The sequence below is a fragment of the Hypomesus transpacificus genome, unplaced genomic scaffold, assembly GCF_021917145.1.
Source record: "Hypomesus transpacificus isolate Combined female unplaced genomic scaffold, fHypTra1 scaffold_289, whole genome shotgun sequence".
NCBI classification, from domain to species: domain Eukaryota; kingdom Metazoa; phylum Chordata; class Actinopteri; order Osmeriformes; family Osmeridae; genus Hypomesus; species Hypomesus transpacificus.
Window position 1 is genome coordinate 1 of NW_025813816.1, and position 27,000 is coordinate 27,000.

The 27,000-nt window shown below is 50.6% G+C and overlaps 1 protein-coding gene across 1 annotated transcript; it reads left to right on the plus strand.

Moving 5' to 3' along the window:
- Positions 1–3: 3 nt before the first annotated feature.
- On the plus strand, positions 4–17,220 carry LOC124463505 (phospholipid-transporting ATPase IH-like; the record flags this gene model as incomplete). The annotated part of the gene is made up of 19 exons (XM_047015255.1): positions 4–171; positions 435–608; positions 783–949; positions 1,419–1,490; positions 2,557–2,630; positions 3,062–3,165; positions 3,310–3,491; positions 4,333–4,566; positions 5,073–5,250; positions 5,415–5,517; positions 5,649–5,794; positions 6,178–6,237; positions 6,505–6,632; positions 7,385–7,520; positions 8,132–8,155; positions 9,144–9,209; positions 9,517–9,620; positions 9,875–10,040; positions 13,787–17,220. Coding segments are annotated over 19 exons (2,565 nt in total), but the record flags the coding sequence as incomplete, so codon positions are not given.
- Positions 17,221–27,000: the final 9,780 nt, after the last annotated feature.

A 27,000-nucleotide genomic window follows, 5' to 3' on the forward strand; every position in this document is an offset into this window, starting at 1 on the left:
GCCTTCATGGTGCTGTTCAACTACATCATCCCCGTCTCCATGTACGTTACCGTGGAGATGCAGAAGTTTCTGGGCTCCTACTTCATAGCGTGGGACGAGGAGATGTTCGACCAGGAGCTGGGGGAGGGGGCCCAGGTCAACACCTCCGACCTCAACGAGGAGCTGGGACAGGTGTGTGCCGGGGGGTGGGGGAGGGACGGGTGTGTGCCAAGGGGGGAGGGGGGGGTGGTGACCTCCTTTTTTCACCCTACAAACATAGTTGTTAACACAATGAAGACTATCTCTAGTCGTGTTCTTTTCAAATGGTGCCTAGCTAAACATTTTCCCCTTCTCCTTCCTCTATTCCTCCCCCCCCTCCCTCCCCTCCCTCCCTCTCTGTCCGTCCCTCCCTCCCACCTCCCCCACCCCTCCCCCCCCCCCCCCCCCCCCCCCAGGTGGAGTATGTGTTCACTGATAAGACAGGCACGCTGACAGAGAACAACATGGAGTTCATCGAGTGCTGCGTGGACGGGAACGTGTACGTGCCTCACGCCATCTGTAACGGGCAGATCCTCAGCGCCGCCTCCAGCATCGACATGATCGACTCCTCCCCCGGGGGCTACAGGAGGGTGAGCGGGGGGGTGGGACTCTGGGTGACTGTGTGATCGTCTATGTGTGTGTGACGCTGTGTGTGACGCTGTGTGTGACGCTGTGTGTGACAGGGTGTGTGATGGTGTGTGTGTGTGTGACGCTGTGTGTGATGGTGTGTGTGTGTGACGGTGTGTGTTCCGCCCCCCGTGCAGGAGCACGAGGAGCTGTTCTTCCGGGCTCTGTGTCTGTGCCACACGGTCCAGGTGAAGGAGGCAGAGACGGTGGACGGCATCAAGCAGGGCCTCCACCAGGGCAAGCCCACCACCTTCTACATCTCCTCCTCCCCCGATGAGGTGGCCCTGGTGGAGGGCATGAAGAGGTGACACACACCTCTACACACACACACTCTAACACACACACACCTCCACACACACACACACGTGTCTCTGCATGGCACACACGCATGTCCTCTCCTATTCACGTGTCCTAGATGATCACATGACCTAGTCTGTTTTGGGAGCTGGTCAGGTGACTGGAATAACTATCCTGTCACTGTAACTCATGCTAGCTCACATGTACGTAAACACCAGCTGCCAGATGGACAACTGTAAATGCTTAGAGACTGTATATATGTTTAACTGTCATAGTTAGAGACTGTATGTATGTTTAACTGTACATAGTTAGAGACTGTATGTATGTTGTATGTTTAACTGGTACATGTATCACTCCCTTACAGACACTCTTCACTTTCTATGCCCTTTCATCTCTCATCTCATCCCTTTGTCTAAATCTCTCTTTCTGTCTCTCTCTCTGTTCTGTCTATCTCTCCTTCTCTCTGTTTCTCTCAGATTGGGGTACACCTACCTGAGATTGAAGGACAGTCACATGGAGATCCTTAACAAAGACGACGAGATTGAGCGGTAAATCTCTTTCTCTCTCCCCCCCCCCTCCTCTCTCTCTCCCCTCTCTACCCCCCCCCCCCCCCCCGCCTCCTCTCTTGTCTCCCCTCTTTTTCCCCCTCTCTCCCCCTCTCTGAGGTGTCCATGTTTGCTGGACCACACCAGTACAGGGGAAGGGCAGAGAGCAGGCAGAGGATCAGAGGGCAGGCAGGGCCAGGGGAGCAGAGAGCAGGCAGGGGTGCAGAGAGAAGGCAGGGACAGAGGATCAGAGAGCAGGCAGGGACAGAGGATCAGAGAGCAGGCAGGGACAGAGGATCAGAGAGAAGGCAGGGACAGAGGATCAGAGAGCAGGCAGGGACAGGGGTGCAGAGGGCAGGCAGGGCCAGGGGTGCAGAGGGCAGGCAGGGCCAGGGGAGCAGAGGCCAGGCAGGGCCAGGGGTGCAGAGGCCAGGCAGGGCCAGGGGTGCAGAGGGCAGGCAGGGACAGAGGATCAGAGGGAGTCCTCGTGTCTTTAAGAGGCCCCCCTGGCACTCTTGGTTTCCGGCGTTGCATCGATAGCGTGTTTGGGTCCATAGGATCCACTTAAGTAACAGCGGTCTGCTCATCACCCCCACGGCGCCCTGTCAATACTGCAGCTATTTACAGAGAAGGGAGGGAGGGATGGAAAGGTAATTGAGGAAGGGGGAGGGGGAGGGGAAGGGAATGGTGAGGAGGAAGTGGGGGAGAGCGCTCAACAAACGCAGGAGGGAGAGATTACAGAGGTGGGGGGGGGGCATTATGGATTTGTGGGGATGTTGGGGAGATGTAGTGTGTGAGGGAAGGGGAGGGAACAGAGATATGTAATCATTGTGGTTGTCTGGGTGGATTATTCCATGCTGCTCCGTGGGATAGGCAGCCAGAGCTGTGTTCACAATGCAGCAGCAGAGCAATGGCAGTTTGCCATAAGTCACCATGTGTGACACAGAGCATAGCTCAGCAGAGGGGATAGCTCCGTGGTTAGAGCATTTGAATGTAGATCAACAGCTAGCAGGTGTGCGTTCCTTTCAATAAAGGTATCTGCTAAATGATGATTATTATCATCTCTCAGGTTTGAACTGCTGCACGTGCTCAACTTTGACTCTGTCAGGAGGAGAATGAGTGTCATCGTCAAGTCCAGCACAGGTAACACACACACGTACACAGGTCACACACACACACAGGTAACACACACACGTACACAGGTCACACACACACACACACAGGTAACACACACACGTACACAGGTAACACACACACACATACACAGGTAACACACACACATACACAGGTAACACACACACACGTACACAGGTAACACACACACACACGTACACAGGTCACACACACACGTACACAGGTCACACACACACACACGTACACAGGTCACACACACACACGTACACAGGTCACACACACACACACAGGTCACACACACACGTACACAGGTCACACACACACAGGTCACACACACATGTACATAGGTAACATACACACAGGTTACACACACGGTAAATGCACAAAGAACATCATATGTGGTTTAACATTTCTTTGTGTGTGTGTGTGTGTCCCTCCAGGGGAGTACCTGTTGTTTTGTAAGGGGGCAGACTCCTCCATCTTCCCCAGGGTGGTCTCAGGGAAGGTGGAGCAGGTGAAGGCTCGCGTGGAACAGAATGCTGTGGTGAGTCCCAAAGGGCTTTCACATCAACCCCTGGTTCTTCAGTCGATACGCTTAATCCACACAAAATAAACCTTCTCTCTCTTTCTGCTCCTTCTCTCTCTGTGCCCCCCTTCTCCCGCCTCTCCCCCCCCCCTCCCCTGTCAGGAGGGCTTGAGGACTCTGTGCGTGGCCTACCGCAGACTGTCCCCGGCCGAGTACGAGGAGGCGTGTCACCACCTCAGCAACGCCAAGCTGGCCCTGCAGGACAGGGAGCATCGCCTGGCGCAGGCTTATGACATCATCGAGAGGGACTTTGTGCTCCTGGGTGCCACAGCAGTGGAGGACAGGTGGGTCGTTACGGTGGAAGGGGGGGGGGGGGGAGCGGTAGACTGGGGGGGGGAGCGGTAGACTGGGGGGGGGGAGCAGTAGACTGGGGGGGGGAGCGGTAGACTGGGGGGGGGAGCGGTAGACTGGGGGGGGGGAGCGGTAGACTGGGGGGGGGGGGAGCAGTAGACTGGGGGGGGGGAGCGGTAGACTGGGGGGGGGGAGCGGTAGACTGGGGGGGGGGGAGCGGTAGACTGGGGGGGGGGAGCGGTAGACTGGGGGGGGGGGGGGAGCGGTAGACTGGGGGGGGGGAGCGGTAGACTGGGGGGGGGGGAGCGGTAGACTGGGGGGGGGAGCGGTAGACTGGGGGGGGGGAGCGGTAGACTGGGGGGGGGGGGAGCGGTAGACTGGGGGGGGGAGCGGTAGACTGGGGGGGGGGGAGCGGTAGACTGGGGGGGGGAGCGGTAGACTGGGGGGGGGGGAGCGGTAGACTGGGGGGGGGGAGCGGTAGACTGGGGGGGCTTGTACGTGGGAGATGGGCATACCAATCGACAGAGAAAGGACAATGAAGGGTCGACAGATGATCACATAAATATCCATGGTATGTGCACTGTAATGAGTCATGCAGCCCAGACCGTGCCCGCTGTGCCAGCTGGCTGACTGGCAGTTACGTTGGCACACAGGGAACTATAATTCCACACCAACTAGGTCACAGTGTCGATCTGTCTAAGCGGCCAATCAGTCACCTATTAGGCCTAACCAATGAGCTCTTGGGCATGTACTGTTGTGATCTGTGAAATTGACAAAGCGATTGGTTCATTGCTGGATTGTGATTGAGAGCGTGTTGGTGCGTTGGGCCTCCAGGCTGCAGGAGAAAGCGGCCGACACTATCGAGGCGCTCCACAAGGCGGGCATGAAGGTGTGGGTCCTGACCGGGGACAAGATGGAGACGGCGGCGGCCACCTGCTACGCCAGCAAGCTGTTCCGACGCAGCACGCAGATCCTGGAGTTGACTAAGAAACGCACAGAGGAGCAGAGCCTGCATGACGTGCTGTTTGAGCTCAACAGGACCGTGCTGCGTCAGCGCTCACTCTCAGGGTGAGGGGGTGGCACACACACACACACCCTCACACACACACACACACACACACCCTCACACACACACACACACACACCCTCACACACACACACACACACACACCCTCACACACCCTCACACACACACCCTCACACACCCTCACACACACACACACACACACTCACACACACATCCTCACACACACACACACACCCTCACACACACACACACACACACCCTGACACACACACCCTCACACACAAACACACACCCTCACACCCTCACACACACACACACACACACACACCTCTATGACACACACAGATTATGAACACTCACACCTAAACATACACAAATATAGACTAACACACATAGATGCAAATACAACCATACCAAATAATACCGCAATTCAGCGTAAACACTTGTGTTCAGTCACTTTGACTGTCATGACCTCCAACTTCATGCTGTATATGGAGTCCTTAGGTAGATAAGGTACTCATATATCCATGACCCGTGGTGTGGCCAGGTTGTCTGTCGACTGTCTGGACTTTGGCCTGATCATCGACGGTGCCACCCTGTCAGCGGTCCTGAAGCACAGTCCGGAAGGTTCTGGCTCAGGCAGCTACAGGGACGTCTTCCTGGACATCTGCCGAAACTGCTCCGCCGTGCTCTGCTGTCGCATGGCGCCCCTGCAGAAGGCTCAGGTACCCTACCTCACTTCCTGTCGAAACACCTAGGTCATGTGACGGAAGGGTATTTCCCAGCCCTGTGATAGCCTATAGAGTGCATCATAAGTTTACCTTGCAAATCTCAGGTGTCCCTCTGGCAGTGTTGTTGGCGTTGAGCTGGTTTTGTTTCTCCTCGTCAGATTGTGAAGCTCATCAAGGCTTCTAAGGAGCACCCCATCACGCTCGCCGTGGGAGACGGGGCCAACGACGTCAGCATGATCCTGGAGGCCCACGTCGGGATCGGTGAGCCCTGGGTCTCGAATCTAATCGACCCCTCCCCATCGAACCGCTCATGTCTCTCTAGCGAAGTCGCGAAACGTTGTCAAGCTTCCCCCTCACAGCCGCTAACTCCCGAGTCTTTCTCTGTCCGCTAGGCATCATGGGTAAGGAGGGCAGGCAGGCGGCGAGGAACAGTGACTACGCCATCCCCAAGTTCAAACACCTGAAGAAGATGCTGCTGGTGCACGGACACTACTACTACATCCGCATCGCCGAACTGGTGCAGTACTTCTTCTACAAGGTACTGTCAGCTGCACCAACTGTGCACATCCTCCTCTGCCTTTGTCTAAACACCGGCAGTCTGACCTCACGCTGTCTGGATAGTTACCCCCAGCTCTGAGGCTTTTCAGAGAGACATGTTTGTTTTGCCCGGATTCGCAAGTCACAGCTAACTTATGTCATTGTCTGTTGAAAGTGTGGTTAGCGTGGCGGGTGTGGGTTGGTTGACAGTGATGCAGCAGCAGCTTTTGTTGTCTGGGATCCACAGCGCGCACACATCTCCGGGTGCCACTGTATGAGATGCTTGTTTACTTGTCAGATGTTTATCTTTCACTTACTTTCATTTCCTCTCTTTCTCCTTTCCCTTCCTCTTGTCACATTCTCGTCATTCTTCTCTCTCTCCAGAATGTGTGTTTCATCTTCCCTCAGTTCCTCTATCAGTTCTTCTGTGGGTTCTCACAGCAGGTGTGTATCACTCCCTATACACACACTCAAACACACAGAGATACACACACACACACACACACACACACAGACCAATACGTTTGTCTTGTTCTGTAGAGCCTCATCGAGGTCTTCTTCTGTTTTCTGCGTTATGAGCTGTACAACCCAACAATTCAATTGTAATTCAATAGTTCTTTAACAGGCCTTCGAAGACCTCCATGCTCTAGTGAGTTTGTGACCACTTGGTGACTTTGCGTTCTGTTGACGGTTGTGTTTGTCCCTGTGCAGCCCCTGTACGACACGGCCTACCTGACACTGTACAACATCAGCTTCACCTCTCTCCCCATCCTCCTCTACAGCCTGGTGGAGCAACACGTCACCATGGACACACTCAAGAAGGACCCCTCCCTCTACAGGTGAGATGGGGGGGCAGGGGCTGGGGCTGGGGCTGGGGCTGGGGCAAGGGCAGGGCTGGGCCTAGGTCTTGTCTCGCCCATCCTTCTCGACTGTCCTCAAACAGTTAAAGCTCTTCCCAAAGCAGCATGTAGAATATATATTGAACTGTACACATCTTCACTGTCATCTGTCATGTCCTGTCATATCTGACAAGCTGGGTCAGAAAGGTTCTGTTAATCCTGGTTCTGAATGTGGCTCCCTCCCTCACACGCGCACACGCACACACACACACACACACGCACACACACACACACACACACACACCCTCACAGACACACGCCTCCTGTGGTGAGGGCTCTGTCAGGTTGTGCTGCAGCTCTGAGGCCCAGCTGAGCCTGTTCTGAGGTCATGAGCGCCGGGTGACAAGACACAGATCCTGGAAGTGAAACAAAGCTAGTTTTAACCAGTTGTATTTTTAGATGGAACATAAGTCTAAAAAAGTTTTTACTTGGTGAGTTTTGTGAAAGTGAAAAGACATTCAAAGAGATGTTTTTCCCCCGATCAATCAGCTATTTCACCTGTTACAGCTGGTCATGAAATATCCTGTAATCACCACTAGACAAGTTGCCTAGGATCTCTTAAAAAAAAATCTTTGTCTTATTGTTTTAATTCGGGACTATGGATTTCTGCTTAGTTGTTTGCCAAAGGAAAGTCATGATTTGACAGGTTTTCCCTCTGTTTGTTTCTCTCTGTGTGTTTCTGTGTTTCTCAGGGATATAGCTAAGAACTCCCTGCTTCGCTGGCCTGTCTTCCTGTACTGGACGTGTCTGGGCGTGTTCGACGCCGTCGTCTTCTTCTTTGGTGCCTACTTCCTGTTCGACAACACCACCTTCACCAGCAACGGACAGGTGAGCCTGCGTCGCCTGGCAACAGAGTTCCATGAGTTCCATGTGTTGGTGTCATGGAGTCAGCCATACGTGTCAAACTAGGAGGTTGGATGGTTTTATTTACGGGTTCTGTAGGATTCTTTTGAGTGTGCTTAAGGTTTGTTAGATTTCTGTCGTGTGACATGCTGGAGGAGATGAAATCCATACATTGAGAACACTCATCCATCTCAGTTGGATTTACTTGAGGGAGGAGAAGACAGACAGGCAGACCGACAGACAGACAGCTAGACAGGAAGGCTGGAAGACAGGCAGACAGGGTAAGAGACAAAAAGAGAGAAAGGAAGAGAGATGGTGAAAGACAGAACTGACGAGACAGACAGGCAGACAAACTCTCAGATCAGAAGGTAGACTACAGTCACATGACTCTCCATTCATAACGACAACACTGTGACATCTCTCTGTATCGTTGATTTGTATCATACCAACTGTTTTTGATCGGTCCTGTTTTTTACGTTTGGAACATCCTGAGATTCATTTACCCTTTGTCCTGATTTCTTCTTCTTCTTCCTCCTTTCTTCTCTTCCTTCGCTTCTCCTCCTTTCTTTATTTTGCGGTTTCTTCCTCTCCTTCAGCTAATGACCACCAACACACAGATGGTAAGGCTTTATCTCTCTCTCTCCAGCTCTCTCTCTCTCTCCCCAGCTGTCTCTCTCTCGTTCATGCATTTTTAGTTCCTGTCATACTGTTTTAGCTTTCAGTTTAACCTCTATCCATTTTCACTTCCACCCACTAACCATCCATCCATCCATCCATCTCGCTACACACATGCCCATCCACCCACAGACCCATCACCATGTTGCTGTGTAGTGCCATCGCTCCACCTCCCCTGGTGGCCCCACCCCTCCTACACAGCACCCCTGACCTCTCCACACCTACTAACATAGAGATACCAGCTTCCTCCACCCTCACCCTAGCTCTCGGGTCTTGTGGTAGCACTGTTTGTAGTGTAACCTGTAGGACTCCCCATCTGTGTTTGTACTGCATAACATTGTTATTGTTTTGTGTGTGTGTGTGTGTGTGTGTGTGCGGGCAGACGGGCGGGCGGTGTGTGTGTGTGTGTGTGTGTGCGGGCAGGCGGTGTGTGTGTGCGGGCAGGCGGGCGGGCATAGTGTGGGCTCTCTGAAATGTCAACCCAGAAGGAGTGTTTTCCTATCTTGTGGTTGAGGGTTTATGAATCTTGACTGAATGTATTTAAGTCCCACACGCAGACGAGCCTCTGGAGGTGATACAGTAACAAGAACAGAACGCTAATAATACGTGATTATATAAACACACACATAGTGTAAGCTTTCAGCATAAATTGCTCTCGCTCCCTCTCTCTCTTCCTCTCTCTCTCCCTCTCTTTCTCCCTCTCTCTCTCTTGCTCTCTCTCTCCCGCTCATCCCCCATCTGTTCCTTCATGATGATATATTACATAACATACAGTATGCATCATGGCTTATTTCAGATACTATAGTATAGAAATACATTGTCTGTGTGTATATGTGAGAGAGAGAGAGAGAGAGAGAGAGAGGAGAGACAGAGAGAGAGAGAGAGAGAGAGAGAGAGAGAGAGACCTTGCTGACCTTTCTTCCTCCTCCTCAGATGTTTGGAAACTGGACCTTTGGAACTCTTGTCTTCACTGTGCTAGTCTTCACCGTCACTCTCAAGGTGAGATGGAAGGGTGTGTGTGAGAGCGAGCGAGCGAGAGAGAGCAAGTTAATCATTGGATGTTGTTGGATTGTGCAACCTTTACAGACGTGTTTGTGTGTGTCTCATGTAGCGATATCGATGGGCTGTGTCCAGTCATCAGATAGTACAGCAGGTCGCCTGGTTCCAGTGTCTGTAGTTATTGATTGACAAAACGTGTGTGTGTGCCTTCATTTGCTGCTGTGCTCTTTATATGTGCTGTGTGTATTATAGCTTTGGACAAAAGCTGAATGAATTAATCTAATGTAAATGTGTGCTGTTGTTGCAGCTTGCCTTGGACACACATCACTGGACGTGGATCAACCATTTTGTGATCTGGGGCTCTCTGCTGTTCTACGTCATCTTCTCTCTGCTGTGGGGGGGCATCATCTGGTGAGAGCCCTAACCTGGTGGGCTGGAAGGGGTGGAGGAGGGGCTGGAGGAGGGGATGGTGGAGGGGGTGGAGGAGGGGATGGAGGAGGAGGGGGTGGAGGAGGGGGTGGTGGAGGGGGTGGAGGAGGGGGTGGTGGTGGCACTGAAGTACTTAGGATGAGACAGAGATCTGTGATAAATCTGAGATATAGAATTTGCTGCTTGACTTTCTTCCCGTCCCCCCCGTCCCCCCCATCCCCCCCCCCTCCCTCCAGGCCCTTCCTGAACTACCAGAGGATGTACTACGTGTTCATGCAGATGCTGTCCAGCGGGCCCGCCTGGCTCAGCATCATCCTGCTCATCACCCTCAGCCTGCTGCCCGACGTGCTCAACAAGGTGCTCTGCAGGGCCCTGTGGCCCAGCGCCACCGAGCATGCCCAGGTAGGACCACCCCCCCCCCCCACACGCCACACCGCCGCAAACACACCTCCGTAAACACACACAGGCGTAAACACACCTCCGTAAACACACACAGGCGTAAACACACCTCCGTAAACACACACAGGCGTAAACACACCTCCGTAAACACACACAGGCGTAAACACACCTCCGTAAACACACACAGGCGTAAACACACCTCCGTAAACACACACAGGCGTAAACACACCTCCGTAAACACACACCGCCGCAAACACACCTCCGTAAACACACACAGGCGTAAACACACCTCCGTAAACACACACAGGCGTAAACACACCTCCGTAAACACACACAGGCGTAAACACACCTCCGTAAACACACACAGGCGTAAACACACCTCCGTAAACACACACAGGCGTAAACACACCTCCGTAAACACACACAGGCGTAAACACACCTCCGTAAACACACACAGGCGTAAACACACTTTTGTAAACACACACAAGCGTAAACACACCTCTGTAGACAACGCCCTGCAAACACACCTCTGCAAACTAAACAACCCCCCCCCCCCCGCAAACACACTAGCTTAAACACACCCTGCAAACTAACCCCCCCCCCCAGCAAACACATCGGATTTGTAACACCGTTACAACACTGTTACCTGTGTTTGCCTGTGGTGAATTAAACAATGCAAATAATATGTTAATTGTAAGAGGCCAAACCTGCACTTATATGTCCCCCCACTATCTCTCATATGATGTAACCTCTTATGACAAGGCCTCGTAGTTTTTCCTCAGTATGTGGCTGTACCTTGAAAAACAGTTTCCTCTGGGTCAGTCACATGGGGAGGAAAACCTCCTGGTTCTAGCTGTGACATAGCTAGAACTGCTTCTTGTCTCTGGCTTGACTGACTTCCTACTTCCTGTGTGTGACCTGCTATAAGAAGTGGGAACGGGTGACAGTTTTCTTACTTCTTTTTCCTTTCCTCTTTTCTCTCTGCTCCGCTTCCTGATGGACCACCCCAATCAAACCTGCCACTGAAACCCTGCCTTGCTCTCTCTCTCTCTCCCCTCCTCCACTATTGTTTTCTCTCTCTCTCTCCCTCCCTCTCTTGCACTTTCTCTTTTGTTCTCTCCCCCCCCCCCTCCACCTGGTCTTAACCCCTCCCTCACTTCCTATTTGCCTGTAACTCCGCCCCCCCACTGCCCTTCGTCTCCCGGGGTAACGGCAGTCCAATCGCCCGTGCCTTACCGTGGAGCCGTCCTCCATCTACGTGCTCTCCCAGTCCTCCAGCAGAATCAGTTTCTGATTGGCCCCCAGACGGCGACCCAAGGAGGAAGTGGAGGTGACTGTCTAAGCCGTGTCTCTGTGTGCATGGTGGCATGTCCGCACGCAGACTTGGGCTCATGCACAGAGCTAACCCACGGAGGTGTGTCGGAGAATATTTGAAGTGCCTTTGATTTGCCTCTGGGGGTCACACTGATTTTAGAGGGGCAAGCTAAATCAAGGACACCCCATGTATTTGAAAATTGTATTTGACTCGGATCTGGTTTGTGCAAATACCTTTCCACCAAATGACATCCTTCCACCAATCCAATCCACTCTCTCTCATCACTCCATCCCAGAACCGCTCTGATGTCCAGTAAATACTGGCACAATGTGTTGACAGGTCACATGAATGCATAAGCTCTCCTCTCACTAGCCCCTCACATCCCATCCTGACCATGCATGCACGTCTTCTGGTTCTTGTATCGTGGTTACAATTGGCTGTTGACAATTTGTTGTGAAGAGTACTGTATGTGCTTGGTTATGTATAGTTTGTGAACGTATCTTGTTCTGTAAGTGAATGTGTGCATTGATGTTGAATGTTTTCTAACGTTAAGGGGCTGGTTTGAGTTTCCGTGGCGGGGGTTAGGTTATCGTGCTTCTGGAAATGGGTCAGGCCTGATAGAACAAGATCCATTGAAAGGCTTCTTAGACCTGTTCAGCCCTGAGACTTCCATCATGACCCCCCCCCCCTCCACCTCGTGTCCCGTCCGTCCACAGAGAGTGAGCTCTGCCGGGGGTACGGAGGGCTGTGAGGGCCCCGGAGGAGGAGCGACAGGAGCCAGAGGCAGTGAGAGGGAGGCGCTGCGGCCCACCTGTGTGGGGGGCGGAGGAGGAGGGGCGGGGCGTGCGGCTGGGACCTACGACTCCATGATGTCACGCAGCCAGGACGCCCTGATCGGCAGGACCTAGGACCACGCCCCCCTGTTACCCTACCTCCTCCTCCTCCTGCCAGGACCCGGGGGTTGCCATGGTAACGGAACCGCTGGGGGCTGTGGGGAGAGCGCTCCGCATGTGATGGTGGGAGGGGAGAGCGACTGGTGCTGTCTGAGCTGTCTGCCCACTGCTTAGCCTGGGGGCCGGGGGGGTGTGGGGCCTGGGGAGTGGGACTGGGGGTGGGGCTGGGATCTGGGGGTGGGGCTGGGATCTGGGGGTGGGGCTGGGATCTGGGGGTGGGGCTGGGGGTGGGGCTGGGATCTGGGGGTGGGGCTGGGGGGGTGGGACTGGGGGTGGGATCTGGGGGTGGGGCTGGGGGGGTGGGGTCTGGGGGGGTGGGACTGGGGGTGGGGCTGTGCACTGGGGGTGGGGCTGGGATCTGGGGCTGGGATCTGGGGGTGGGGCTGGGATCTGGGGCTGGGATCTGGGGGTGGGGCTGGGGGTGTGGGACTGGGGGTGGGGCTGGGATCTGGGGGTGGGGCTGGGGGGGTGGGACTGGGGGTGGGGCTGGGATCTGGGGGTGGGATCTGGGGGTGGGGCTGGGATCTGGGGCTGGGATCTGGGGGTGGGGCTGGGATCTGGGGGTGGGGGTGGGGCTGGGATCTGGGGGTGGGGTCTGGGATCTGGGGCTGGGATCTGGGGGTGGGGCTGGGGCTGGGATCTGGGGGTGGGGCTGGGATCTGGGGGTGGGGCTGGAATCTGGGGGTGGGGTCTGGGATCTGGGGGTGGGGTCTGGGGGGGTGGGACTGGGGGTGGGGCTGGGATCTGGGGGTGGGGTCTGGGGGGGTGGGGTCTGGGGGTGGGGAGACCTTATTTGTTTCTTTGCTCCTCATGTCGATCAGACATATCTGCATACTGCTGAAATCACATCTAATCCTTAAACAACTTATTGATTAACTATGAATTCTTCCTCCCTCATGTGATGTGGCTGTGCTCTGGGGGTCTGCGGAGATTGACCGACACTTGGCGGTGGCTGTTGCACCGCCACAGCAGAGACCTAGATGCTGGTTGGCCTAAAGGAGCTCTGCTTTCCAACTATTGAGCGTCTGAAGGCCTGGCTCTCTCTTAGGAGAGCCATTAACATCCCTGATCCCCATAACACTGTCCATCAGCTCCAACACAGACGTCCGGGCGCTAGCACCACCTAGCAATCACTCCATCATGTTATCGATCGCTAACTCTATAACAGTAGCTGGGTGTAATGTGAAGCCTTTGATATGGACATTAATTCCAGTACAAAGTCAATGCTTGATAACGACTCTTCAGATGATTTAATACAGAGTCCAAAGGCTTGTGGTCTTTTACACAAGAGATGCTGGTGACCTCTGCTGTTGGAAGATGGCACTGCATGCATCAATGTTTTCTCCCTCCCCTTCAGTGCATGTTGAGTGGGAGAGCTAATAATGGCCCTAATCATCTGAGCTATGCATGGGTTTGATCTTAGACCTGAGATCATAGTTCTAACAGCAATAACAATCTCTCTCTTACCCTCCCTCCTCTAGGACCTTGACAAGCTGTCTCAGAGTGGCGTGTTAGAGGCGACTCCCCCATCCTCTCGCCGCCTCTCCCCCAAATCCAGGCTTGCTGACTCCTCCCACTCGCTGCCCAGGGTTCCAGAGCCCCTCCCACTCCGCAGGTCTGAACCCCTCACCCAGAAACTGCTGCTGGCCCACTGGGGTGAAGGGGGAGGGGCCGACTACTGCTCCCTCGGAACCTACATGCTCCGCCTCTCAGGGGCCGGATATGCCTACTGCGCTCCCGGTCCTGAAACCTCCGTGTGAACACACACACACACACAAACCAGCACCAGACTTTTGTGTGGAAAAATCACCCACTGGTCGAAAAAAAAACAAATTGTGTGTGTGAAACACCTGTGAAAGTATATCAGATATCTCCAAGGATTTTGTTTGTGTGAAACTAACAAACATTCTCCTGGGAAGAAGCATGGAACTCTCCTATACATACATTTTTCACCATGTGCATTTTGTAACTGCCGTGAAGGCAGTTCATCTGATTGGCCAAAACCCTTTAGAATTGACCTCTGACATTTTCAACCCACCATGTGACCTCCAAACCAGATTGTCATTGGTCACATTCGGCCCTTATTCTCAAGCCCAGTTCAGTCCATGTCCTGAACGCCTGTCTCCATGTGAAAATACTTGAAACAGTCTGCTGTTTAACTCGCTCACAAGATAACCATTTATGAATGTGTGACCAGTCATGCACTAAGAAACTGTTGAGAGAGTTAATGAGTGAATGTGTCTCAGAATCTGCCTTTTCTGTTCATCCAACATGTTTATATTTGAGTATTCTCAGTGTTGCATATCTATCTCTGTTCATATCCTCCTGTCGGTCACTCAACCTGCCATGTCTTCTGCTTATCGTTTGGAATGGTCTGGCTAGGTTATCGTACCACTCTGGTGTGTGTTTGTGTGTGTTCTAGTGACACCTCTGCCTTACAGCAACCATACAGCAGACTAGGCGCCAAAGGGGAGGGGGGGGGGGCATGGATGAGGGGAGGGAATCGTTTGAGAATATATTCTACATTGTAACACACATCTGAAGCCTTACACACACACACACACACACACACACTTGTTAGAGGACGTAGGGAACAGAGATGGTTGAGGGACAGCCATCCTGTTTTAGCTCCTCACTGTCATCCAACTTGTTTACTCATTCCTTCACTCGTTCATTTATTCAAGGGCAGACACCTACGGTACTGAAGGCCAGGTTCCACAGCCCTTACACAGGACCCTTGAGCAACGTTTTTAGGAGCTGAATGCCTCTTGTTTTTCACAGCCTCTGCCCTCATCCACCCATCTTCAACTCTATCTTGACCCCCTGGCCGGAGTAGCTATCCTTGGAGTGCTCAGTCTACACATGCCTGTCTCTCGATATTCCTTGCCTTCCATAAACACACTCACCTACTCACTCACTCCACCTTGTGGCCAAGCTGGTCGACTGCAGTGTGTTTGTCAGGGACAGGAGTAGCCACAGGACATCTGTACACCTGCGGAACTCCCCAGGGGACAGAATGTTCTTCATTGACGGATGTTCCAATCTAGAATGATCTACACGTTGTGGTGGCTTAATTTTTCTCCAGATTGTGTATGTTGTGTGTCATGTGTTTCGCATCCGGATATGGAATGTCTCTGTTCTACATTTACCGGTGTTGACCTTATGTTGGCTTATGTGTTGAAAATAATATATGCGAAATGTTATGCGGATATGATTATAAAGTGCAGTTGTTTATGATATGTGGATGTAACTTAAACTAGGAGAGGTGTCATTTTGGTATTGGGGATTTGATGGGGGGGGGTCAAAGTCTATTGAAAACAGAGGACACTTGAATCTTACAGCGATGTCACAATCAAATCCATGTTTCTAGAATGTTCTTCTGACGCATGTCTGACGTGTCCTCTCTAGCTGAAGATTGTAGATCGTTTATGAATGATAAATCTATTTTCTACATTTCTAACAAGTGAAGGTGAAGCAAACCTCTTGCCTTTGTCTAACGCTCGTCAATTGCATTTGTTTGTGGGCTCTGAAAGCGTTGTGTTTTCCCTCTCGCTTTCACGCACTGATACCAGACCTGGATTGAGTTAACCAGTGAGTTAGTTTTAAAATGATTAAATACTTTGCCATAAAACATTTCATAAGAGACATGATGCATGGGTGGGTTTTGAATGTTTGGTTCCACTGTGCTAAACAAGACCTACTACACCCAGATAGATATGATATGTTTTGAGCTGGTGTTTTGGCCCAGGTCTGGTATTAATGTGAAGAGGGTATAAGTTAACGTGTTCCTTCAGAAGCTCAAGAGGTTTGTTCTGCACTGTCTTTGTAGCAAACAAACCTGAGTCAAATACAGTTCAGATACTTGACACATCACACATGTCTTAAGTCCCTGGGGTGAATTTGATTTGGATTAAAGTTTTCCTCTTGGTTTTTTCTGCACTAGGTGAAGAAAATCTAACATATGTCAAGGATATGACAGAATCTACAGTTTGTATGTGACCCAGGTTTTGTTGACCACAAGTCACAAATGTCATTTCATGCAATGTTATAATTACAGCCCGCTGTCTTTCAAAATCCACAGCAACAAAAAACACCATTCTGTGACAAACCATAACACACAAAGAATTGTATATTTGTTATTGTCAGACAGAAGTATTTTTGTGTATCTTGTGTCAAATTATTAGAAAAGGGGAAACATATATTTGTCTCACATTCTATCTTATCATGTCACTAATGTATTTGTTTATCAATTGGAAAACTTTTTTTTGCTACTTTTGTATCCTGGACAAAAACATATACTATTTTAACTCTATTTATTTAGGATTTTGTTGTTTTGTAACAACCAAAATGAGTAGGCTTAGTCACAACCACACACTGAACCAATCGACCACCCTGCACTTTTGCCATCACCTGACTAGTTTATCCCTTGAAACTAAGGTCTATAATGTAGGTTGCGTGCACTGAGTTTTATATAATAGGCTAACCACTCAACAGATTATATATTTATCTTATTTTTTTCGAAAGAATATAGTGGGCGAAACGTGTGACCAAATAACTATATCTAAACTGAAATATCAGATGTCAGTCACTGTTGTTCATCAGTAAACTGCACTACCAGCCTTTACCGCTAATCGAGAATGTTCAACGGCTTCGATGAAACCATCATCAGCACAAGCTCGTCGCTCCTTATGAGCGCGGCAACAGGCCAACGTCGACTCGTCCTCTGGGCTACTTGGATACTGGGGCTAAAACTACAAAACAGTATGCTGCATCTCTCACTCACAATACTGTTTTCAACTGTCATTTTTGTATGGAGATTTAAAAAGATGTTAACCGTGTCGACATTTTTGCAAGCCTACCTGTAGCGAATGAGGGCAAAGCACTGTATTGTCATTCTGCTTGTAATAAAGAAATTTAAAAAACACCCTGATCGTCATAAATAATATTTTATGTGGGCTAGGCTATACCATATTCACTATGAGACCACACTAATGCTAGGGATGTACCAATCTATAGATCCTACATCGTTATCGGCCCATAGTTTCTTTGATACCTGCCATGTTAACGGCAAATAAAATGGTGGCAATGTAAACAAATACATCTCACCAGAAATCGCATTCTGAAAAGTTGCTAGATTACGTGATGACGCCTTTAAGACACTCAACAAATACATGTTTTAGGATCACTGAATGGTCATAATTTGTCAGCAAAGTAGGCTAGGCTATGTTTTATAGTCGAGTTTTGAGGGCATGATGTGAGCTGAGTGATTAGCATTGTAGATTTCGTCGGCTAAAGGCCTAGAATAGCATCCTCTAGTTTCGATCAAGCCACCACCCATGAACCAAGACGCTTATGTTTCGTATGATTAATTGCAAAGTGCCATCAACTAAGTATCGCTGCTGACAGGACAATTGAAATCGACTAGACTCGTATATCGAGTACCTTAGTGCTACATGAAGGACGGATATGAAGCAAGGATTGACAACACCGTCGTCGGCCGTGAAATGTTCAGTTTTGTTCTTGAGTAAGTTTATATGTCATGTTCAGGGACTGTGTTTTATTATATTTAGGCAAGTATGTTCATGTTTTTTTTTTGCTGCTGTGTGCTAAACGTGCAGAGACTCCACAGTCATGCATTTGTTCTTCCTTACCCAAACAATTAGCCTAGCTACATTAGCTTCAGCAGTTGCAAAGCCGATGTCCAAATGGTTGGGGGTGGAGTTAATTGTACGTACCCTCACTGTAAAACAAGGTTCTCACATTCCCACCCATTACCTGATTGTAAGAAGCGTGAAAAAGTTTGAATTATTTGAAGGACATTTTCTTTGCTAGTTGATTTATGGGGTACTACCAACATTCAAGTTAGCATATCTTCTTCAAATATACAATCCACCAAAATATTTAAATACTGAAAAATGACCATGACGTGCTACATGTAGACCATGATACCAGCACTTTTAAAGCACAACGAGCAGCCTCAAGAACATGTACATCCAATGGAGTGAACCATCGGTATCGGCATCTTCAGAAATATTGTTGGTGTAAACCTCGGCTCCAAATTTTGGGGTCTGAATTTCACCATTCGAATTTTAGCAGGCTGAACTTGTTCAATTCGAATTTCTGAAGCTTGAATTTTTTTGGATCTGAATTTTACTGTTTGAATTTCAGTAACCTGGATTTCTGAACCTTGAATTTTTGGATCTGTTTGACTGTTTTCTTCCATTGAAATAAATTAATGTTTCAATTTTTCACAGCAGCTGCTTAATGAGTTGTAGTAACAATTACTTGCCACATGATGGCAACAGAGACCTAATTATTCTACTAGCCCATTCTAAAAACAAAACGGCAGTGAATACCATGACAATCATTACTGCGATTAAGTATATTTTCATTCTTTCTTGCTTCCCTCAGCTTTTCTTTTCCTGTCTTGTCTCTAGACTCCCTGTCCTCTTGCTTTATTCACCATGTAAGTTCACGCAAACAGGGAATTTACTCTGACAGGAAGGGCACTGAATCAAACTGACATCCTGCCTTGACCCTATTGCTGAAGCTGCTCTGCACTCCTATCTGTCAGCTGTGCATGAACCTCCAAAATGGAAATGCCTGCAGTCCCCCTCCTCTCTCACGCTCTTCCTCTCTCTGTCTCTCGCTCTCTCTCCCTCTCTCTTCCTCTCTCTCACTCACTCTCTCTGTCTCTCGCTCTCTCTCTCAGGTCTCAGGTACGCATGTGCGCACATGCTGAGAGTGAAGTGAACAGGAATGAATGTTAGCTAGCCCCCCTCCTTATTCTCTTCACTCTCTCCCCCCTCCTCTGTCTCTCTCCCTCTCTCTTCCTCTCTCTCTCTCACTCACTCTCCCCCCTCCTCTGTCTCTCTCCCTCTCTCTCTCCCTCTCTCCCCCCTCCTCTGTCTCTCTCCCTCTCTCTCTCCCTCTCTCTCCCCCCTCCTCTGTCTCTCTCCCTCTCTCTCTCCCTCCCTGCCCCCTCCCTCTCTCTCCCCCCTCCTCTGTCTCTCTCCCTCTCTCTCTCCCTCTCTCTCACTCACTCTCTCTGTCTCTCTCCCTCTTTCTCTCCCTCCCTGCCCCCTCCCTCTCCCTGATGCCGGCATCCTTCATTCTGCGTCTCTCGTCACTGCAGCCAGGGACGTCTGCAGCGAACCATCACAGCCTGCAGCAGCATCCCCATCCCTCTCAACCAAAACCTCCTCTGCTGTTTGGAAACGTCCTTCATCTCCTCTCCTTATCTACAGCATTCCTCTGTCTCTCTCTGTCTCTCTCTTTCTCTCTCTCTCTCTTACCTCATTCCAGCATCTCCCAAACACTCCTCCTCTTTTTCCTCTCTCCACGCACCTCCCTGCAGACCATCTGCAGTGTCAGACAGCAGACAGGCAGACGATCCTCCCTCCGCCACCTCCACATCCTGGGCTGGTTATCGTCCATCCTCCCTCCGTCTACCCTCCTCTCTCTTGGGCTAGCGGCCGGGCTGCGTCCTCCTCCCCCTTCCAGACCCCCACACTATCCTCTGATTGGAGCTCCAGACAGGCAGGCAGGCTGTCTCTCTATCCCCGCTACGGTGCACCTTGGCTGGGCAGCTGGACTCTGCCGCCCCGCCTGTGGAGGATGATCCTGTGGATGAAGACAGAGGAGATGGCCCTGGGAGAGCTGCTGCAGAGGCTGAGACAAGTGGCCCAGAACATAGGTGGGTCTCCGTAGCATGTTCACTCCCTTTAGTCACCCAGAATTCCAGTGATTAACAACAGCAGGTTTATTAAACGTAACGTTAACCAGCTCTACCGACTCGTTTGGTAAACCCACTGCGAGATCTGTAAGTGTATGTCACTGTGTACTTGGTAATTGCGTGCCAACGCGAATAATGGTGGACAGAGGCACTAAAGCCAGGCATGTGTAACACCAGTAAGAGGACTGTTTCTATGTGTCAAGCTGTAGCCTACGTTCTGATGGTACTGAAAGGAAGCTGCCAGGTGTGAGGTTGTGCATGAACTGAACTGCGTTTTACAGGCCTGGTAGCATAGCTGAGGCTACGCAGCTTACATGTACGCAAACACAAACAGTGATGCGACATTCCTCTCTCTACACACACCTCACATTGTGTTTGGTCGATTTTTTTTTGTTGCTCAGCTTGCGTGATGAAATGTGATATTGACATATATATTCTGATCCTGAGGAGAAATGGAGTTTAACAATGCTGAAGTGGCCTGTTTCCCAGCTGTTTTACACCCAGTAATGATAGTCAGGTCGTCACACACACACAGTCACACACAGACACAGAGAGATTCATTTACCATTGACTATCACGACCCATGTAATATTTCCGCCCAGCAGTTCAGATGATGTGTATGGATTGCATAAGTGGATATTTAGATCTGTAGATACTTGCATAGATGCCTATAGTGGAGGGTGTGTAGCTCTGCTTCTGATATTTTGTTACCTGGATGTCCGGTTGACACCTCACACAGGCCCCATCAGATACAACACTGACGATGTCCTGATTAACACCAGCATGTAAGGGTGGAACAGGAGAGAACCCACATGAGAGAACCCACATGAGAGAACCCACATGAGAGAACCCACTGTACACTGTACCGTATGTTGGATCTCAGGTATCCTACATTGCTGGGGTTGCGTCCTGCTAATACTGACTGTTCAGACTCCATGGTGCAAAAAGTCCAAAGTATTGTAATCCTTTAGTGCCAGTGTCAACAGAGGATGGTCAGACAGGCAGACAGTTTGTCCAGCCAATCAGGAGAGCTCAGCCTCCCACTCCATCCAGCTGGTAGTCTGAAAAGAGAGAAATTAAACAGTAACCATGACAACACTGCATTTTATAGCACAACTCTCTTGTAGAATATGGTTGTAACCATCCTTGACGGTGTTTACAAAAATTATTCTATGGAGCTGCTTTACTGTAAAGCACAAACTACAAACACAGTGGTCAAGTGTGGTTGGAGACAACAAGGACTTGCCCATGGCCACAGTGCAGGGCGGACTAAAGTAGCTTCGCCATCAGGGAGATTTCATGGGCGTTTGGCCCTTTCAGGGAAGATTAAAACAAGTCCTACATGGAGGCCAGGGTGGAGGCCAGGGTGGAGGCCAGGGTGGAGGCCGGGGTGGAGGCCAGAGTGGAGGCCAGGGTGGAGGCCAGAGTGGAGGCCAGAGTGGAGGCCAGGGTGGAGGCCAGGGTGGAGGCCAGGGTGGAGGCCAGGGTGGAGGCCAGGGTGGAGGCCAGCTTTGGTTGTTCAGGAAAGGGTGTGGCACTCCTCAAGCCATGATAGAAAGAACTGATCAGAAGAGACGGGAGGGAGGGAGACAGATAAAGTCTCCATCAGTCTCATTTAGTCACCATCTTTTTATAGTTTGTGTTCTGCACAACTGATTGCTTCACACACACACACACACACACACACACACACACACACACACACACACACACACACACACGAGCCTCCCTCAGATTGATAAGGGTCAGTCTGATCTTGTAGCTCACAGCAAAACCTCTCTTCTGTGTGTGTCTCTCTCTCTTTGCTTTCTCAACCAAAATGTGTCAGTTGCTGTGATGGTATAGGATTCAGAGTGTGTGTGTGTGTGTGTGTGTCTTGCTTGTCGGGTGCTAAATGTTTCCCTCAGCAGAGAGAGCGTGAGGAGAGCCAGGGCTGTTTGGATGGTATCACGCTTCCCGTCCCTTCCTAGCCAGGCAGTTTGACCTACTTCCAGTCAATCCAAAGTGACACATTGAGACCACAGAAACACCAGGCTGGCCCTTCAGTGACATAAACATGATACTGATTTGTACTGCTTGTTGTACATGGTAAAAATTTAAAAAAAAAACATTTAGAAATTAGAATTGTGTTTTTGTTTTCCAGTCAGCTAACCAGCCGCAGAGACAGGCTGTTGATGTGCAGGCTGGTGAGGTGCCGGCTGTTGATGTGCAGGCTGGTGAGGTGCCGGCTGTTGATGTGCAGGCTGGTGAGGTGCCGGCTGTTGATGTGCAGGCTGGTGAGGTGCCGGCTGTTGATGTGCAGGCTGGTGAGGTGCAGGCTGTTGATGTGCAGGCTGGTGAGGTGCCGGCTGTTGATGTGCAGGCTAGTGAGGTGCCGGCTGTTGATGTGCCGGCTGTTGATGTGCCGGCTGTCTGTTGAGGTGCCGGCTGTTGATGTGCAGGCTGGTGATGTACAGGCTGACACAGAGCTACTTCAGGGTTCAACACAGTTTCCCCAGATTACCCAAAGAAGAACCAGCTGGCTTCACCACAGGGAGGACAGACACAAACCCTGATCTGGGACCAGTGATGCTTTGACAAGATACGTTTATAGGTTGAGAATGGTCAGTGTTAGCTGGTCCTAGATCTGTTTCAGAGCTCTACCCAGAAACAAGCTAAATCCTCCAGCTCTGAGGAGTCCTGGGGCGGAGGGTCAGGTGGGCTGCCCTCTAAAGGAAGGCAGGTGAGCATCCAGGTGGTGGCAGTAGGTGGCCTTAGCTTCCAGCTGGTCTTTACCTTACAGCTAGCCAATCACCTTCTGCTATACAGTAGATATTAGCTTCCAGCTAGCCAGTGTCTAGTTTGACATTAGCTTCCAAAAAACTAATTGTCTTCATCGAACAAACTTTCATTTTATGTTGGATATTAGCCACAGTTTTTGGTTCACTAAGGCCGTAAGGCTGCATTTAACATATGGTATTCCTATACAGCAATTTACTGTGCCCAGTTTTCTGGTTGCGCAACTTGGACCCTCAGGGATGGAAACCGCTCTTCTGTGAAAGGATGATACCTGAACCCTGTATTTCTACTTTATGGTGGTCGAGGAATGCTAAGACTCATGCTATCCATCATACATGCATTATAGTTATATTTCTATGAAATGATCATGGAAAACCAGCATATGTTTTCCTGTACTACAATCTCGAGTGTGTGTGGGGGATAGGGGGTGGTGTGTGTGTGTGTGTGGGGGGGGGTGATCTCTTGAGTGTGTGTGGGGGTGGTGGGATGGGGGGTGATCTCTTGAGTGTTTGACATGAGGTGATGAAGAGGTGTGGAGTGTTCAGGAGGCAGCAGAGGTGTAAGGAAGAACTCGCAACCACCTCTTTGACAAACGAGAACAGAGACTAGTGTGAGGGAGGAAGTGAGAGAAAAAAAGGTAGAGAGGCAGGGAGAGAGAGTGTGGAGGTGATAAATAGGAAATGGAGGTGTGTGTGTGTGTGTTTTGTGTGTCTTCCTGGCTGTGTGTGTGTCTCCCCTCCTCTGCAGTCCGCTCATCAGTATGTGAGAGAGAGCTCCTCTCCACCTCACCACCAGTTTGCTCTGTTCTGCCGTGCAGCAACATTCTGCTCTGCTGGGATTTGTGAGACTCCTCCATCCTCTGCACACTAACTCCTATTCCCCATGTCCTCCTTCCTAACCTTCCATCATACACCTGCCAAGAGGCTGCCGCGAAGCAGACGATTCATTTTGTCCGACCCGAGCTCTCCCAAGTGCATCACAAAATACACCCAAACTCTAGTTTTTTCTGCAGGATTTTTCTGTTCTGTTCTGTGTGTGTTTGTTGGTGTTTGTTTGCGTTCTTGTCCTGTGCACCAAGAGGCAGAGCGAAAGGACTGGAAGACAAGAAGAAAAGAGGGAATGAAAAGGCAGATTAGTTGAGGAGATAGGATGGCGGGTATAATTAGCCCAGAGCAGAAGGGGATTTGCACTTTAACTGCTGCCCCCTCTTTTTACCCCTCCTCCTCTCTCTCTCTCTAGCCTCTGCCTCTCTCTCTCTCTAGACTCTCTCTCTCTCTCCAGTTTCCTCCTAGCTCTCTCCTCCTCAAGGGTTGCTCCCTGCGCTATCGACCGCTCCGTGATGATGAGTAGGGTGTGTGTTTAGGAAGCAGTGTGTGGTACCGAGCCCTGCACAGCACAAGAGATCAGTCAGTCTCAGCTGAAGCGAGACAGAGAGTGTGATTGGAGTGTTCGGTGTAGTTCAAGCCAGAACCGAATCAGACTGGTTCTCCTTAAACGGTGTGACTGAATGGGATCAGGACCAGCAACATTTGAAACCAGACCTGTTAACGTGTGGAGCGTGCTCAGAACTGCTATGTAAGAGTTCATCAGCGTGGTTTTGAGTGACTGGACCTCCCTAAAGAGAGCAGAACATTCTTATGTAATTCTCCTGGACCACTGCCGGCTCTCTGCCCTGGTGCTTCTTGGGAGAGCGACTCTGTCAGAGCGGCCCTGATCCGGGGTTTGGGTCTCTGGATGAGAGCGTGTGTGGGCCGGGGGTGGGACTAGTGCACAGTCCCCATGTCGCTGCATGATTTTCTGCGGGAGGGAGGCGAGACGCCGTATCGGATCATGAACCGGCTCAGTCAGCTGGTCCAGAACCTGGACCTGTCCGGTCTGGCCTCCCCGTTCATCCCGACCAGCCGCAACAACTCCTGGGGGGACTGGAGCGGTAAGTGTGTGTGCGTGGAAGAGAGAGACAGTTTGAGGTTCCGGACTTTTGGCTGAGTTCCAATAGGCAGCGAGCCCAGAGCATCACATGCAGGGTTTCCTGTGGGCTTCCCCTGCTCCCCACTTGTGTGTGTATGTGTGTGTATGTGTGTGTGTGTGCGCATGTGTAACCAGAGCCAACAGCTACCAAGGGTCTCATTGAAAGTCCAAAAGGAAGAATCAGACCAGTAGCAGCGTCAGACGGGATATAGATGCTGACTTGGCAAAAGGCTACCGTTTTCTAGCATTTTACCAGCCTTAGCATTAGCAATTCGCTAACTGCAGCATATTAACAGATCCACTGTAGCAGAGAGAGAGTGGCAGTGGAAGCAAGCCAAAGAGCAGCTGTTGTCCTCAGCTAATTTGAGCTTGCAGCGCTACATCAGCTAGTGTTTGGTGTTGTAGTCATCGTACTGCTGTTGGATTTTCACAAGTGGGGGACCTCCAGAAGCAGGGCTCCAGGCAGGGGGAAAGGGATGCTGAAGTGGCCCAGAACGAGCCTTCACAGGCGGGGTAGCAGTCTGGGACATCTGGCCATGGTACCACTCAGAACCCAGGTGTCGGACAGTGAGTGCGCTGTGGTTTTACTTGTGTCATCTGTATTTTCAGCATGCGTGGTATTCCGTACCTAACCTTGAGCCTCTGGAATTGGATGAAACTGGATCCAGTGTCTTCAGCCAAGGCCAGGGCTGTGTGGAGCAGGGTGATTGTCACAGCATACTGTATAGCACGCTGGCTATGTTGCTCGCTAACGTCTCCTTGAGATGGATTTGGTTGATGTATGGTTGTTACCGTGTGTGTGGTAGTGTGTGTGTGTGTGCGGTACAGGCAATGCAGCAATTCTGAATGACTTTGCAGTGGCGCTGTCCAGTTTTTGTGACGCTTCACTGGCTCTGCAGCACACAGTACAAACTGCCAGCTTGTTTTATGAGCTCATATCTGCAGACTTTCCATGAGGATGTGGACCATGTTCTCAGATGGTATTCTGCTCTCTAAGCTGTGGTTTTGGCTGCTGCCATCTCCACTGCCCTGCTCTGTTAAAGTCATTAAGCAGAAGGAAAAGTCAGAACTACTGCAACCTTACTGCTGGAAACATACGTCTTAGGTGTGTGTGTGTGTGTGTGTGTGTGTGGGTGCGTGTGTGTGTGTGTGTGTGTGCATGTTTTTTTGTTAACTCACAATGAGGCTGTTTTTTCAAAGAGGTGTCTCTCAGGCTGTCTGTATCAGTCTGTCTGTGTCTGTCTGACAAGGGGCTGTCACAGGTCAGGAGAAAGGCCCCCTGTCCGCATCTCTCTCCCACGGCTCTGGCCACGCCCTAGTATGAAGAAACAGACCCACTGAGAGAGACACAGTGAGTCTGAGTGTTTACACATACATGACTGCAGTGTTCTTCAGTGATCCAGTCGGTTTCTCATTGTATCAGTTCAACACTGGCTGTCAGTGTGTATCAGTTCAACACTGGCTGTCAGTGTGTACTATGAACTGGCAAGGCTTGTCCTTCATTGTAGTGAATGCAAACATCCAAAGGTTGAATTTAGCTCCTCGTCTCCCTCTCTCAATACTGGCTTGGGCTGAAGGAGAGAGTGTGTGAGGGAGAGGTGTGAAAGCTCAGATAGAAGAGGACATATAGATACTGAAACAACTATCTGTTTAGCTCTTCATTTAGTCATGAAGCGATACAGCCCTTTAATGAACAGTTAAACCACCACGAGCCCAGACAGTTGCTCATTTGAATAGAGTGGCATAGTCCGAAGGCCAGTGCAGAATAGAACTGCCTCTCTCGTCCAGCTGAAATGGAATTCCTGTTCAAGAACACCATCTCTCTCTCGCTCTCTGGGGCTCTCTGTTGAAAACACAGGCCTTGTCAGGGCTGCTAAAGAACACATTCTTTGATTCCTAGAAAAAATGGCTTCTTTATATAGCTGTCCTATCAGATACAATACTGTGACTGGTAGTCGACCATGGCCAGTGGTGTGTGTGAAGGGGGCAGGGGGGCTGGCCTGAAGTGTGTGTGTGTGCCCGGGTCAGATCCCTGAGATAAGCCAGAGCAGTGGGCTGGAGGCTCTGCTGATCCAGGTGAACGAGCTGCTCACTGCCCTGCTGGATGGATGACGGGTCGTGAAGCTGTGTGTGTGATGTGGTGTGGTAATGTGGGTGTAAATATGTGTGTGTCATGCTGTGTGTATGTGGGTGATAAATACTGATTCTACCCTT